At 33.9% G+C, this 16,808-nt stretch overlaps 3 protein-coding genes across 3 annotated transcripts; 2 read left to right on the forward strand and 1 right to left on the reverse strand.

Moving 5' to 3' along the window:
• The first annotated feature begins 581 nt into the window (after positions 1 to 581).
• LOC8266455 (probable copper-transporting ATPase HMA5) lies at positions 582 to 5,579 on the forward strand. Its single transcript, XM_002509737.4, has 6 exons — positions 582 to 1,149; positions 2,253 to 3,647; positions 3,737 to 3,991; positions 4,128 to 4,250; positions 4,345 to 4,824; positions 4,917 to 5,579. Exons 1-6 carry the CDS (start codon positions 856 to 858, stop codon positions 5,331 to 5,333), a joined length of 2,964 nt encoding a protein of 987 aa, XP_002509783.1. The 5' UTR covers positions 582 to 855; the 3' UTR covers positions 5,334 to 5,579.
• A 2,872-nt stretch (positions 5,580 to 8,451) lies between these two features.
• On the forward strand, positions 8,452 to 13,003 carry LOC8266456 (probable copper-transporting ATPase HMA5). Its single transcript, XM_002509738.4, has 5 exons — positions 8,452 to 10,945; positions 11,020 to 11,274; positions 11,429 to 11,551; positions 11,722 to 12,201; positions 12,282 to 13,003. Exons 1-5 carry the CDS (start codon positions 9,788 to 9,790, stop codon positions 12,696 to 12,698), a joined length of 2,433 nt encoding a protein of 810 aa, XP_002509784.1. The 5' UTR covers positions 8,452 to 9,787; the 3' UTR covers positions 12,699 to 13,003.
• A 397-nt stretch (positions 13,004 to 13,400) lies between these two features.
• Positions 13,401 to 16,415, reverse strand: LOC8266457 (glutathione S-transferase T1). Its single transcript, XM_002509739.4, has 7 exons — positions 16,149 to 16,415; positions 15,943 to 16,016; positions 15,719 to 15,779; positions 15,562 to 15,615; positions 14,982 to 15,061; positions 14,554 to 14,759; positions 13,401 to 13,808 (listed from the first exon to the last, which is right to left on the reverse strand). Exons 1-7 carry the CDS (start codon positions 16,211 to 16,213, stop codon positions 13,596 to 13,598), a joined length of 753 nt encoding a protein of 250 aa, XP_002509785.1. The 5' UTR covers positions 16,214 to 16,415; the 3' UTR covers positions 13,401 to 13,595.
• Positions 16,416 to 16,808: the final 393 nt, after the last annotated feature.

Genomic DNA, 16,808 nt, shown 5'->3' on the forward strand with positions numbered 1-16,808 from the left:
TATAAAAAATATATGAATTTGATATTTTATTGAAAATAAGTATGAGAAAAGTAATTTATAATTTTTTTTAGAAAATCAGTTTATTAAATCAATACAAAACAATACATAAAACCATAAAAGATTAGTGCTCAACTGCAGTGAAATTTATTTTAAAATCAAATTGAAAGTAAGGGCACTTACTTTTAAATCTTAAAATAATGAGATAAAATTATTAAAAATATATAAAATTTAGAATTTAATAATTAGGCCTAATGTAATAATATATTCAATACTAATATCTTCAACACCTAAGTATATATATAATATAGAATGATATTGTTAATTTAATTCAATGTATAATAAATTTGCAATGCCAATAGAAATGCTTGGAGTGCAAACATCACCCACCTTATCATTTAACATAATATATTTTACAAGCAGTCCATTCCTTTCGATCTTTTCCTCTTTTCTTTTTTAATAAACATTCTAAGCACTCAATATCAAAAAGTCAAAACTTCATTATTTTTTTTTAAATATAAAATAATAGTTTTTAGATTTGAGGCAGTCATATTAATTAGTGATTATTGGCATCGGGAAATGTTTTCGAGGACCCTTAATCATTTCAATTTCTCCACCGTTAGTTTCTTTAATCATTTTTAAGATTGAATTGTATTTAGTTTCTCTATTCCGAAGGCACTTTATATTATAAATAGTCCCTCCCATTTCGCAAATTCTTCTTCGCACGAACAAATAACAAAACAAGCACTGCTCCCACTATCTGCAACCAAAAGCACCACACACTCACACTCTCTCTATATATTCATAATTTCCTCTTAGTTTTATTGGCAGGAAAAGATCATAAAATCAGTCACTTCCATGGCAGCAAAGTTGTTATCTTTGGCATGCATACGGAATGAAAGCGGAGGTCATGACTTATCCCCGAGACCCCATTACCCTTCTATGCCTAAGTATCCAAAAGGAGTTTCTGTTCGAGAAACAACCGTTGAAGGATCGGAGGCTAAAGCGGTGTTGTGTGTCATTGGAATGACATGTGCCGCGTGTGCCGGTTCCGTTGAAAAAGCTGTCAAACGTCTTCCTGGTATCAAAGAAGCCGCTGTTGATGTTTTAAATAATCGTGCTCAAGTTCTCTTCTATCCCACTTTTGTAAACGTAAGTTGATCTGTTAAAGTTCTGGGTTTTTCTTTATTTCTCTGTTATTCATTTTCTTCCTGTTGTTTGGGTCTAGAGAAAATGATTTGTTAGTTGGGATTGCATTATGCTTTAAGATAAAGAAAATGATTTTGTATTCTTTTTGTTATTAATTATAAAATAGATGGATCATCGTGTGAATTGTCTTTTTTCTTTTTCTTTTTCTTTTCTAATAAAATAAGAAATCTCGAGTGCAAGGTGGAATGAATTTTAAAAACCCTTTTTAGATGGTCCAGAATTTTGATTCAGACAAATTTCTAAATTGCATGTTTTCAATTTAATGTGAATTAATGGACCTGCCACCTGGTCGTGATATGTCTTCAGATGGTTTTCTCTGAACTGCAAAACGTAAGACAAGGTCGGCTCCTTTGAGTTCATGCCAGAAATGTGATTTCTTTTCACTTTTCATTTTTAACTATATGTACAAAGCAAGCTTATGTTTTTTCTTGCCTTGATGGGGATAAACACGTAATGTTTGTTTTGATACTGACATGGTGTGAGTCCAAATCTTTGTCTTGGTGTGGAAGAACAGACATGGGTTTTTCTTTCTGGATGAGTCTAGACTTGTCAATCCTAAACCCAGAATGTCCTGATCTGGGTTTTAGGATCGAGCTCATATCTCTCTAATACAATTATTGGGCCAGGTTTAGCCCAGGTCTATGTACTGTTTAGACTGGGAAAAAATATTTGAAGCCAGTGTAGTTTCAGGTTAGGAACATGGAAGCAAAGACGCCGTATATGTACATCTTTACTTGGATTTTGGTGGGGATTGAGGAAGGGGATGGGAATCATTGTCGTGGGAGCTATATGTAGATTATTCAATCAAGTTCACAAATATATTAATTGGCTGTAGATATTTAACTAATTCAAAATGTGATTTTTAATTCGAAAGTTTAGACATGTTCAGTTGAAGTAGCTCTCAATAACTGGAAATCGTGTATTTCCTATATTTTTTTAAAGTGATGATTTCTGGTCAGTACTGACATAGCTTGTGTTTCTAGTTCCTTCATGTTTTGCCTTTAGAACACAATAAGCTTATGACTTTCTGATTTAACATATAATAGGAAGAAACCATTCGTGAGACAATTGAAGATGCCGGATTTGAGGCAACTCTGATTCAAGATGAGACTAATGATAAATCAGCTCAAGTATGCAGAATACAAATTAATGGAATGACTTGCACTTCTTGCTCTTCTGCAGTTGAGCAAGCTCTGCAATCAATTCAAGGTGTACAAACAGCTCAAGTTGCATTAGCAACTGAAGAAGCAGAAATTCACTATGATCCAAAGATGTTGAGCTACAATCAGCTCTTAGAAGCCATAGACAACACAGGATTTGAAGCCATACTTATTAGTACTGGTGAATACATTGACAAAATACAACTTAAAGTTGATGGTATATGGACATACAATTCAATGAGAATGATTGAAAATTCTCTTCAGGCACTTCCTGGTGTTCAAAGTATAGATATAGACCCTGAACTCCGCAAATTTTCTCTTTCTTACAAGCCAGAAATGACTGGTCCTAGAAATTTTATCAAAGTGATTGAATCAACTGGGACTGGGCGATTCAAGGCGATGATATTTCCTGAAGGAGGAGGAGGAAGAGAAAGCCATAGAAAGGAGGAAATTAAGCAATACTATAGATCGTTTCTGTGGAGTTTGGTCTTTACAGTACCTGTATTTCTAACATCAATGATTTTTATGTACATCCCTGGAATTAAGCATGGATTGGACACCAAGATAGTCAATATGCTGACTGTAGGAGCAATTCTGAGGTGGGTGCTATCCACTCCAGTGCAGTTCATCATTGGCCGACGATTCTACACAGGTGCCTACAAAGCATTGAGGCATGGTTCTGCTAATATGGATGTGCTGATTGCCTTGGGAACAAATGCAGCCTACTTTTATTCGGTCTATTCTGTGTTGAGAGCTGCTACCTCCTCGGATTTCATGGGGACGGATTTCTTTGAGACTAGTTCAATGCTTATCTCGTTTATTCTTCTTGGCAAGTATTTAGAGGTTTTGGCTAAAGGAAAGACATCTGAGGCTATTGCTAAGCTTATGGACTTAGCACCTGAGTCAGCTATACTACTGACTCTAGATGATAAAGGAAATGTAATTGATGAAGAAGAAATAGACAGCAGGTTGATACAAAAGAATGATGTGATCAAAATCATTCCTGGTGCGAAAGTAGCTTCAGATGGTTTTGTTATATGGGGCCAAAGCCATGTCAATGAAAGCATGATAACAGGAGAAGCTCGGCCTGTGGCAAAGAGGAAAGGTGACCCAGTAATTGGAGGTACTGTGAATGAGAACGGAGTAATGCATATTAAGGCTACAAGGGTTGGGTCAGAGAGTGCACTTGCACAGATTGTTCGTCTTGTAGAGTCAGCGCAGATGGCTAAAGCTCCTGTACAGAAGTTTGCTGATCGAATTTCCAAGTACTTTGTACCTCTGGTAAGTGCATATTATGGACACTAGTTTATCATTTCATTAGTTGATTCAAATTTATTTGACCTTTAACTATAATTTACTAAATTTTGCAGGTCATCTTTCTTTCATTTTCAACTTGGCTTGCCTGGTTTTTAGCTGGAAAATTTCATGGCTATCCAGAATCTTGGATTCCAAATTCCATGGATAGCTTTCAGCTTGCACTCCAATTTGGAATCTCTGTTATGGTTATAGCCTGTCCATGTGCTCTTGGATTAGCAACTCCAACTGCTGTCATGGTTGGAACTGGAGTCGGTGCCTCCCAGGGTGTGCTAATCAAAGGTGGCCAGGCATTAGAAAGTGCACACAAGGTTCAGTACTAAATCCAACCTTTCCTTCTACAAGTTTATATACTCGTTAAAATTTGATAGATTGTGTTTTAAGATTATTTCCACCACCTGTCAGTCCTAGACATGATTCTGGTTGATCTGATTATTAATCTTGCAGGTGAATTGCATAGTGTTTGACAAAACAGGAACTCTTACGGTTGGAAAGCCTGTGGTTGTTAACACAAAGCTCTTCAAAAATATGGTTCTCAGGGAGTTTTATGAACTTGCTGCTGCTGCTGAGGTATGCTTTTCTCCTTAAACTAACTGTTGCTGTCCTAATCTTTTGCAGTAGTTGGTGACCATTAATTGGAATTTGTGATGTGTGCTTATAACAGGTAAACAGTGAGCACCCTTTAGCCAAGGCGATTGTGGAGTATGCCAAGAAATTCAGAGAAGATGAAGAGAACCCTGTCTGGCCAGAGGCAAAAGATTTTATCTCGATTACTGGCCATGGGGTGAAAGCTATTGTCCGGAACAGGGAAATAATAGTAGGAAACAGAAGCTTGATGATCAACCACAATATTGCCATTCCAGTTGATGCTGAAGAGATGCTTGCAGAAACTGAAGGGATGGCTCAAACTGGGATATTAATAGCAATAGATCAGGAAGTAATCGGAGTTCTAGCCATATCTGATCCACTAAAACCTGGTGTGCATGAAGTTATTTCCATTCTCAGGTCAATGAAAGTTCGAAGCATCATGGTGACAGGTGATAACTGGGGAACTGCCAATTCCATTGCCAGGGAAGTTGGGATTGAATCTGTTATCGCAGAAGCCAAGCCTGAACAGAAAGCGGAGAAAGTAAAAGAGTTGCAGGTACATAATATGCACCTTGGTTTTTCCTCTAATTAAGATTCAACAAACAGTGATAATCTCTTGAAACTTGATTAAATCTCTATCATTCATAGGCTGCAGGCTATGTAGTGGCAATGGTAGGTGATGGTATAAACGATTCGCCAGCGCTTGTAGCAGCAGATGTTGGAATGGCAATTGGTGCAGGCACAGATATTGCTATAGAGGCAGCTGACATAGTTCTGATGAAGAGCAACTTGGAGGACGTAATCACTGCTATAGACCTTTCCAGGAAGACCTTTTCTCGTATTCGACTGAACTACATTTGGGCCCTGGGTTATAATTTGCTCGGTATCCCAATAGCTGCCGGGGCACTTTTTCCTGGCACTGGATTCCGTTTACCCCCTTGGATCGCTGGAGCTGCAATGGCAGCCTCGTCAGTCAGTGTGGTTGTGTGCTCCCTGTTGTTAAAATACTACAAAAGGCCGAAGATGCTAGAAAGCCTTGAGATTCGTGGAATTAGGATTGAGTGAGTGATGATTTTAGTTTTCAATATCTAGGAATAAGTTTTAAGTTGTTTGTTGCTTGAAGCATCTAAGACGCTGCTGCTGCTACTTTGCTTTTCTTTATTTTCCTATGGCTTGTTTGGTGTTTCTATATGTAAAAGTGGTGAATAATTGTGTATATATATATATATATAAATATATATATATATATATTAATTTTCGAGATTTAAATTTTTTTAATATAACTTTTATAATATAAGATTTTTATTTTAACATGTATACTTATTTATTTTGACATGTGTATTTATTTTTGACATATGTATAATTTTATAATTTTTTTTTATCAATTTATGATTAATAAGTTACATTCCTAATTAAATATAGACTCTAATTCTAAAAATTTAACATATTAATTATATTTTAATATTATATTAACTAATAAATAGTTTTTTAATTAGATAATAATACTAATTCTATCTTAAAAATAGGATATTAATTATATTTTAATATTATATTAACTAATAAATAGTTTTCTAATTAGATAATGATACTAATTCTATCTTAAGAAATAACATATTAATTATATTAACTAATAAATTAGTTTTCTAATTAGATAACACTTCTAATTCTAGAAAATAATATCTTAACTTATATTTTTAACATTATATTCAATTATAAATTAATTTTTTAATTATATAATAAATTTTAATTTTTAAAAAATAGTAATATCAATTATTTTGATAGTATGAATTTATATAGATTAAAATTAACAAATAGATATTTTTAAAGTAATTTTAATATTATTGTATTAATAAAATTTTAAAATTTTAAAAAATTTAAAATATATTTAAAAATAATTAGTTTACTATTTTTTAAAAAATATTATAAATTAATGTTAAATATTAAAAAATTTATTCAATTATATCTATTAATTTAATTTTGTAATTAAAATAATAATAACAAATTTGTACGGATAAGTGATTAGAAAAGATTAATTTTAGTTGTATTAAATACATAGTGGTGTAAAATCTATCACATTATTAAATCGTTTTATCATATTTTCTATAATAAGATATAAAACAAAAAATAATGATTAATATATTAATGGTTAAATCTATTTAACATAGACCTTCAAAAAAAAAAGTAAAAATGATTTTTGAGTAGATTAAAATGAAATGAAATTTCTTATAACGTCTAGTAATATACTTATGATAAATATTTTATTTTGTTATTTTTAATATCTTATTATAAGAGATTTACTTTTTTTGGATAAAAGTATTGAAGTTTAGCACTATGAAACTAACTAACTACTGCTGGAATTAAAGACATAAGAGGATCCGGTATTCACTTTAAAGTTATTTTATTTGAAAAAAGAAATTATATATTAGAAAGTAATTTAATTAAAATATTAATTGAAGAATCTTGAATTGCAATCTCTTTATTATCCTCAGGTGAATATTATTATATTATGTAGCAAACATTCAGTAAGATTATAAATAAAACAAAAAATGAAAGACACGTGACCACTAAAGCAGTTGGCTTTAAGGAAGCAGGGAGTGCCACATGCGGATTGCTAAGAGTTTGGCATTGAGGTTTTGCCTTGACATCTTTTAAATTCTATGCTTGAAACTGTTTGTTTGAGGCCGCTTGCCGCTTGCCACGTGCCACTTACCTACCTACCTATGTTTTGCTCACGTTTGGTACAATCATCCGTCACCTACCTCTTCTTCAGCCATTTACATCTCCTTTTTTTGCCCTTTTGACAGAAATATCTTTTATTATTACATATTCCAATACGCTTCGATACCAATAAAGATTCGAACCAACCCATACGCCCCCATTTTTAATAAGATTCCGGCTAGAAGCATACAAGAACTGTAATGTGCTTCCTCATGGGTGTCTGGTAACCATATAACATTAGTATCTTAACCTTTTAGTTTTTCTTTTTTATTTTAATGTTTAAATTATTTTTTAATTAAGAATCTAAATTTACTAATTTATATATATTGGATCGTCTCTTGCATATTTTAGAGTGAAATAATAATTTATTTGTAAAATGACTTAAATATTTTCATTTTTTTTACTTATAAGTTTTCCTATTTCTTCTTTTTTTTTTCCTTGTCCTACTTTTATTAAATTTTTAACATTAAAAAATAAAGATGTTAGACTAAATCCTTTTATTTCTTTTTAAATTCATCCATCACTTTATAAATATAATTCTCTTCTTCTAAAAAAAATTAATAGCTCTCTTTTCCTCTCCTCTCATCCATCGGTATTTTGTTAGTAAATTAAAAAAATATAATTTTTATATTCCATCAATAATCTGTCCATAAAAAATAAATTTTAACAACAAAAAACTTTATCAGTAGACCAAAGTTTCTTATAATGATTATTATTTTGAGGTGAAATAATATTTTTATTTTATTTTTTAAATGGATAGAAAAAAATATCATTAAAAGATTTTTTTTTTTAATTCCTTAGAAACAAATAATTTTTTTTAAAAAATAGTACTAAAAATAGATAAAAAAAATGAAATCATTTAAAAGAAAATATTTAAATCAATTTATTATTTAAAATAATTCATACAAAGATTTTAACTTGTAAAATCGGTTAGAAATATCATATTAAATATTTTTTAGCAGATTTAATCACTTAATTGAATAAAAATAGGAAAATTAAAATATTAAATTTATAAGCATCAAATTCCTCATTTGTTTTTGTTAGTTGGTAGGATTTTGATTTGAACAACCACCAGGCTTCAGCGCACACCTACTTAATGCGTTCTCCTTCTACATGTTTGAGTTAAGATATTTAGTATAATTTACAAGATTTAGTTATCTTAAAACATTTGTCCTATGAAACGTAATTTCAAATATTTTATTCATAATTAATATATATTTTTAACAGAATGATATAATAATTTTAAAAAGATTGAAATACATGAATGTCATAATTAAATATTAAAAATATAGAATTTGTTAGTATAATATGACAATATCCATTGATGTTAAAAGTAATTAACCCAAAAAAGATGATAATAGAATAGCAGCCACATCAACTTATAAACAACACTCTAATACTGTAATCTATTAAAAATTTATTTTATATGGCTAACATAACGACCAACCTACCTACCTACTCTCCCCTTCTTGATATATATATAAAGGTGGTGAATGAGTTTGGTAATGTTAACAGAGTGTAAAACTTCTGAACTGGTGACTCCAGCCACTCTAAACTTGGAGAAGTTTATATTCTCTGCAATTATAATGGCAGCTCCTACTCTTACTTCTCACACTCTTGAAATGGAGGCTTTAGAAGTGGCCCCATTTCTGTTCAATTCCACTTTGGCCAAGGCAAGTCTACTTAGCACCTTCTATCGTTATATATCTTTCTAATCTATTGAGCTTTTGTTTCGCTGCTAACAAAATCAGCACCAGCAGCCTACCCTTTTGTTATAACAGCTTAAACTTTTGGATGGAATGGTTGTTTAACTAATTTAACTGTAGAAAAGATTCATACTGATGGAGTTGTAATTTAGTGGCATGGTATCAGACAGGTTTCTCTTCTTCCTCTCTCTTTCCGCTTTCTTATAGTTTTAAATGGAAGCCTCTTTCTTTACATTTTATTTTTACGAATGTAATATGTATTTATATGATCTACCTATTCTATATATGACTATTTTTTTCTTAATTTCTTCCTTTTATTAGATTCTATCACAGTGTGTTATTAGTTCTGGGCAGCCTATCCATACCAATAAACATGCTTATAGATATTGATTTATTATTATTATTATTATTATTTTTTCTTTTTCATTTCATAGATTACTCTGTTGAATTTGCATATGGATCAACTGTCTGTATTCGCTTCTTGGATATATGTTCTGTTCCTCATTTGGTTTCAAATATATGTGAAAATTCGCTTTTGATTGCCACGGGAGATTCTGGGTATACAAATGACTAATTGGAGGAGATATGTAGATCTCCAATTCTTAGAAATCGCATGGTGGATTATACGCAAGTCTAAACGGTAGATTTGTGTCTCTTTGTTTCTGGGTGTTTGTACATATAATATTTTTTGTAAGACACATGTGTTCTTGTATAACAGGACAAATCATGTTCGAGTTTTTTTAATTTTACAAGACTGGTCATTTTCTTCTCTGCTAAGTCTTTTTTTTTTTGGTTGATTATCATGCTTCTCTTTAATTGATGGAATGAGAATGCATATCATAGTAATTGTTGACTGTAGGAACTTATATTTCCTCATATGCAGTATGCTTTTCTGTATGTGATTAAATCCTCTTTTTAGAGCTACAACTGTCAGTGTGCACATTAGAGAAAATTTATTGCGCCAATTAAGTTGTAACTTCGTGTTGCTATTACTTCTCTTTGTATTGGCAGGATCCGTCTATTACTGAGAATGAGATTACAGAAGATGCTACATACGAGATCACATCAATTCCAGAACATGACCAGGGTAACCAAATGCACATTGGTGGACTGACTACCACATGTTCATTTACCATTGAACAAGCTTCGCAAGCATTTCAAAGTGCTCAAAATTCTGAAGTGGAAATAGCAACTGAGGAATCAAAACTTCAAAGGCACATTAACTATCTCTTGGAAGCCACAGATGACCCTGGATTTCGAGCCACAATATTTAGTAGCGGTGAAGACACGAACTATTTGCAGCTTAAGGTTGATGGCATGTTGACTGATCATTCAGTGGCAGTAGTTAAAAACTGCCTTCAAGCTGTACCAGCTGTTCAAAGCATAGACATAGATCCTGTACTCAACACAATTTCTATTTCTTACAAACAAGATATCCCTGGTTTTAGGAGTTTTGTCCTAGTGATTAAGTCAACAGCAAATGGGGATCTCAGAGCAATGATTTTTCCCGAAGGGACAAGAGGAAAAGGAAGAGGAAGTCATATGCAAGAGGAAACTAAACATTTTCGATGCTTACTGTGGAGTCTTCTGTTTTCTTTTCCTTTATTTTTAGTGTCCATGGTTTTTGAGTATATCCCATTAACTAAGCATGTATTGGATGGAAAAGTAGTTAATATGCTGACTATAGGAGCAATTTTGAGGTGGGTGCTATCGGCTCCTGTGCAGTTCCTCATAGGAAGGCAATTCTACGTAGCTTCCTTTAAAGCATTGCAGAGTTGCTCTGTTAATTTGGATGTGTTAATTGCCTTAAAAACAAATACAGTCTATTTATTTTCAGTCTACTCTGTGATGAGAGCTGCTTTCTCTCCAGATTTTGAAGGCAATGATTTTTTTGGGACTAGCTCAATGTTTATTGCGTTCAGTCTCCTGGGCAAGTATCTTGACGTTTTTGCAAATAGAAGAAAATCTGTAGTTGTCAACAAGGCGCTAGAAGCAATAATATTATTGACTCTAGATGAGGAAGGCAATGTGACTGGCAAAGAAGCAATTGATGCTGGGCTCATGCAACAAAATCATCTGGTAAATCTGAACGATGGCTCGATGATTGGAGGCACTGAGACTGAGAATAGAGGGTCGCGAATTAAGGCGACAAGAGTTGGATCAGGAGGCACTTGTCCCGTCGAGTCAACTTGGGAGGGTAAAGGTCCTGTGCAGGAGTTTGCCGACAATTTCTCCAAATATTTTGTCATTCTGGTAAGTTATTTTATGTTTATGTAATTATTCTTTACAAATTTGCCCTTCTTCAAAGTTGTCCATCTTCACTGCAGGTTAGCGTTTTGTCAATTTCAATTTGGCTTGCCTGGTTCCTAGCTGGACAATTTCAGGCTTATCCAGATTCTTGGTTGCCACATAACACAGATAGGTTTCATCTTGCTCTGCAATTTGGGATATCTGTTATGTTAATAGCCTCTCCATGTGCTCTCTTTTTGGCCATTCCAATTGCTGTCATGGTTGGTACTGAAATTGGCGCATTCCATGGCGTTCTGTTTAAAAGCGGCCAAGCATTAGAAAATGCTCGCAAGGTTAGTTAGAAACCCTGGCTCGACGGGTGAAAACTAGGATAGTTGTTGGATAGGCTCGACAAATTTAGACAGTCTTTTAACCTCAGCAATGCTGAGAGCTTTCAGTTTCAACAACTCCTAGAAATGCTTCTGATTGCTTATATTTTTCTTGTAGGTAAATCGGATCATATTCAGCAAGAGTGCACTTACAGTTGGCAAGCCAGAGGTTGTCAGCACAACGCACTACTCTAAAGATATGGTAGTTGGTGAACTTTTGGAACTTGTTGCTGCAGCTGAGGTATGCTTTTAAACCTAACAACCTTGTTAGTGGAAGCTGGTCTTTCCAGCAATTTCATCTAGATCCTTAGTCTCTAAATTTATTTCACTGTAACTTCGAGGAAGAAAAGAAAGCCCCGTACCATCTGTATATTGTTTAATGCTAAACTCGATGCCATCTATCCTTTTCAGGCCAAGAGTAAACACCCTTTAGCCAAAGCTATATTAGCATATGCTAGGAAATGTAGAGGAGATGAAAAGAACCTTGTCTTGCCAGAGGCCCAAGATTTTGTCTCCATCATTGGCCGAGGAGTGAAAGCCGTAGTTCAGAACAAAGAAATAATAATAGGAAATAGAAGCTTGATGTTTGACCACAACATTGTCATTCCAGTTGACGTTGAAGAGATGCTTGCAGAAACTGAAGGGATGGCTCAGACAGGGTGTTTAATTGCAATAAATCGGGAAGTAACTGCACTTATAGCCATATTTAATCCACTGAAACCTGGCACAGAGGAAGTTATTACCATTCTCAAGTCTATGAAGGTTCAGAGCATCATGCTGACAGGTGATAACAAGGGAACTGCCAATGCTATTGCCAAGGAAATTGGGATTGAAACTGTTATAGCAGAAGCTAAGGCTGAACGTAAAGCAGAGAGAGTAAAGAAATATCAGGTTTACGACTCCACTTGTTTTCCTCCCACTAATATCTTAAAAACTGTGACAAGTTTTCTCAACCTTATTCTCTTCTCCAGGATGAAGGCAATGTAGTGGCAATAGTAGGTGATTTTGTAGATGATTCACCAGCACTAGTGGTAGCAGATGTCGGAATTGCAATTGGTTCAGGCACAAAGAGTGCTACAGGGGCAGCTGACATTGTCCTAATACGGAACAACTTGGAAGATGTCATAACTGCGTTGGACCTGTCCAAGAAGACTTTTATTCATACTCGTCTGAACTGTATTTGGGCTGTCGGTCACAACCTCCTTGCTATTCCAGTAGCTGCTGGTGCCCTTTTCCCAGGAATAGGACTTCGTTTTCCGCCGTGGATTGCTGGAGCTGCAGCGGCAGGTTCTTCTGCTTGGCTGGTTATATGCTCGTACTTGTTGAAGAGATACAAGAGACCCACGCAGCTGGAGAACCTTAGCATACACGGAATAAAGACGGAATAGTATAGCGGCCATCATTTTAAACTCAGATTTCTAGTTGACATTGCAAACAAAGTGAAGAAGCACACAATTCCTGGATTTATGGCTTGTTTGGTGAATTAGCGGGATACAGAATGGTAAACTATAATATTTTTATTATTTAAATACTCAATTCTTGAATTTTTCCATTCGAACTCCGAAAAGTGCCCAGCAACCGGGTGTTCGGACCCAGTGATTTTAAGTTTCTAATTTGTACCCATAACTTGGATCACTCCATTTTTTTCCCCGAATTTAATTAATTGTCTTAATTCAGCTGCTTTTGCCTTCAAGATTTTACAACTTTTGGGGCACTAAGTTCATAAGTATTTATACTGTTTATGTCAAGAATATGAAGGCGTAAATCTGACTAATTGCCTGCTGTTTTTCATTCTTAAATCAAAAATCCATAAATCGGAGACTTATGTATTTGTGCTCTTGAAAATAGATACTGCTTTACAATTTAATGTCATCTGTAACTCTCTCAATATTGGTGGATACTTTTAATTTTCTTTAAAAAATGCTATTAAAGAAAAAAAAAATCAACAGAATTTTAATTTCACCCTATTGTATATTCGTTAATTGTAAATAACGTTAAATTGAACTTTTATTAAATTGGCATTCTCGATGGCCACATTTATATTGCGTTAAGACAACATATAAATTAGCCTACTTACTTCGTTACCATCCTTTTCTTTTGTGAAAAAGCTTTCATTATTAAACAATCTGCAACACAACAGAACCTCAATCCCTTAGGAGGAACTATAAGGGATACAACCTGACAGAAACTACCCATAATGCAAATCACACAATGGATAACCAAAGCTAAATGTTTCTACCGCAGATCCATAGGTGTAAACAAGTATGGTAAACATAACAAAATTCTTACATCTTGGACTGCAATGTAGATTTCAAGTTAGATTCAGTCTCACCATTTGCACCCACTGACTGCTGCTTCTGTAGTCTTGCTTTGGCTCTAAAAAGGACTTTATGTACTTCATCAAAGTGAGGCCTCGTTACACGTTTTATATCCTCAATCCACTGCTGAACTTTTTTATGAGGACCGAGTATCCGATTACAATCCTTTTCATCCAAAACCTAAATCCAAAACTAAATTTTACATTGAGATTGCACATAATGCTTGTTGAAAATAACTAAGATGCATAGACTTTTGATGCAAGATAAAAAAATTTGAACAAAAATTCATGTAGTATGTATCAAATACTGATGTCTCCAAGGGTACTTTATTCTCAGATGGACGATACAGGTTTGTGCTAGTGTATGAAGTGTACTAATACTGTTTTACTAGAGAGATCTTTTGATTCAGAATTGCAAATGAATAGAAATATGTTCCAAGTAACTGCACTAAAGGTTTGTGCTCTCTTTTATGGAGAGACATGAAATGGAGGACAGTCACTGACTCTAACTTATAGAATAAGACAATGCATGTGTTAACAAAAGCATGGAGGTTAGTCAAACACATTTATCTCTATTAATTAGCCAAAACAATCATATTTCATTGAGAACAAAGATTCCTTTTTCTAAATCCCCAGAAACAAGGTCGTCTATAAACAAATAGTTGACCTTCAAAAAGCCACCGGTGTGGCTTGAGCTACCTTACTTTTATCTCAGTATTACTTTACTGTTCTGGTGGATTGTAGGATTGGATGTGCCTAGATTGGTATTTTTTAAAAGGGCAGACAGCGGGTTTTGCGCAATGCACGGGTGGGGGGCAGTGCACACACCCTGACTGAAATCTGCCCATCCAAAAATTTAACTAAAGCTCTTTGTCTCATGCATGTGCATTACTGGAAATAAAAATTATTAAATCTTATCTACATACCTCCAGTTGCATTATTTCACAGACAAGGCTTAGATCAGCTATGGAAGGCAGATTGCCACCCAGTAAAAATCGCCCACTTCCCTTGAGCCAAAAAGATTCTATCTTTGACAAGGATGCAGATAATATTTTCTCAGCTTCAGCAGCAGCTTGAGGATTCAAGGGTAAACCAAGTGCAGGTGCCAATGCAGTATTTAGAACAAATGCAGCTAAGGAATCAAAATAAAAAACACCAGCTCATTATCAAGGAGAAAATTCAGTGAAATGCACTTATATAACCTAAAACAAATAATGAAATTAAAATGATTTTGTTACAAGAACCCACAACACTGTGAATAACTAGAGGGAGATCCTGTTATCTAGGTTCTAGTCATCACCACTTGCCACAAGTCGCACATGACGCTTACACAGGAAAAAGAAGTATTTAGTACCTGCACCACGGCGCAAATTGGAGTGATGCCAATCCAGTACCGAGTGAATCTTGGCCCTCTTGAAAAGATCAGCCGGATACCTTATGGTGTTAACAGGAAGATTGTTAAATCTAGGCTGCAATATTAGATATCAGAAATACAGATACAGAGCACATATGCTGAACTTCCAGCCATCAAAGGCATAAATGGTCATCCAAGCTTCAGGAATTTAAGCATGTTAGTTTGGTCATATGTAGGCACCAACTTCATTTAATCCATAGTTTTAGAACCTACAGACAACTATCCGGCTGCATTCATCCATTTTTTTCCTGTCTGTATCCTAAAGTGAAGCAACCGTGTATAAAGTTCACCTAGATGTGACAAATAATGACAGATCACAAGTGTAGCTGAAAATCATATTATATTCCTTGCTTTTGTTTGAAATATTTGTTGGGTATTCAGATCGTGCTCACTAGATATCATATTTACATTAAAAAGTCTGTATCATGTATCTCCAGCTGAGAGAAACTTACATTTTTTAAGCTGACTGTCATATAAAACGTAAAAGAGAACCCGATAGGACATTAGCAATTATACTTACCAATGATCTGGAACTCCAGGAAATGCACAAGCAAGATAGATAAGGATTGCATGACTGCAAAGAACAATTAAACAAACTAAATTGCTATGTAAAAATGGAGTAAACAAAAACTTAACTGATCATCATAATGAGTGAAAGAAAGATTATTTTTAAGCACCTTTCGAAAAGCTTGAATCTTCCATCAACTATAGCTGGCACTTTTCCCATAGGGTTAATATCTGAAATTACAACATTGAGAAAGAGGAATCACAAGTGTGTCACTAGCTTACTGCTTTCATTACACATGATAAAACAGCTAATGATCTCGTGATTTGTTTTAATTTAATGAAAATAGAATAATAGCATGTTTCTATATGATTAGTTATAGAAGAAAGATGATACCTTTGAATTCAGGAGATAACTGCTGGCGGTTGGCTATGTCAATTCTGACTTCCTCAAAGTCTATACGGTTTACTCTGTAAATTAATACCCAAACGAGTTATACTGAGAAAGACAAGAACTCAGTTTTTAATTTGCAGCCAAAGAGCAAAATAAACAGAATTGAGCCAAAAAAAAAAGAAGCAATGAACTTGAAGATAGAAAATTACTTGCAGAAGATGAGAACTGCCCTTGATGGCTGGGACATTCGATCTCCATATACTTTGAGCTTCATTTTTCTCTTCTCTCCGTCTCTCTGAACTGTCTTATCTATCCTCGGAAATTGTCATATTATAAGGTTAAATTTTGATTCTAAAATAAGTCTTTTCCATTTCCTGCGGCTACAAAGGTTTCAAAACGGGCCAATTGGCATCAATGAAAATGCCAAAATGGTTGATATGGGCCCTGAAACAACATCTCATTTCACATGTTATCTCCGTTGCATATGTAAGCACTGGTCTGAAATTTTGCGGTTAAATTTGGCTCCCAAACCTGATGATCAAGCTTAATTTGGCTCTGTTTGACTTCTGGGTTAATTTAGTTTAAAATATTATTATTATGGCTCAGATTAGTTATTATACGAGGGAGTGAGAGTGTCTCTCTTAAAAAATGAAAAGTGATAATCTTTGCAAAAATAAAATAAAATATAATTTTACTAATTTTTAAAAAATTAATTTATAATCTACAAATAACTTGAATAAATAATTTTAAAAAATAACTAAAATAATTTCTAATTCAACTTAAAAACTAAATTTTATTTGGATAAATATTAGATTTTTTACTTTCTATAAATGTTAGCCAAAAGTATTAATTTATTATCTTTATAGCAG

The sequence above is a fragment of the Ricinus communis genome, chromosome 5, assembly GCF_019578655.1.
Source record: "Ricinus communis isolate WT05 ecotype wild-type chromosome 5, ASM1957865v1, whole genome shotgun sequence".
Taxonomy (NCBI): Eukaryota; Viridiplantae; Streptophyta; class Magnoliopsida; order Malpighiales; family Euphorbiaceae; genus Ricinus; species Ricinus communis.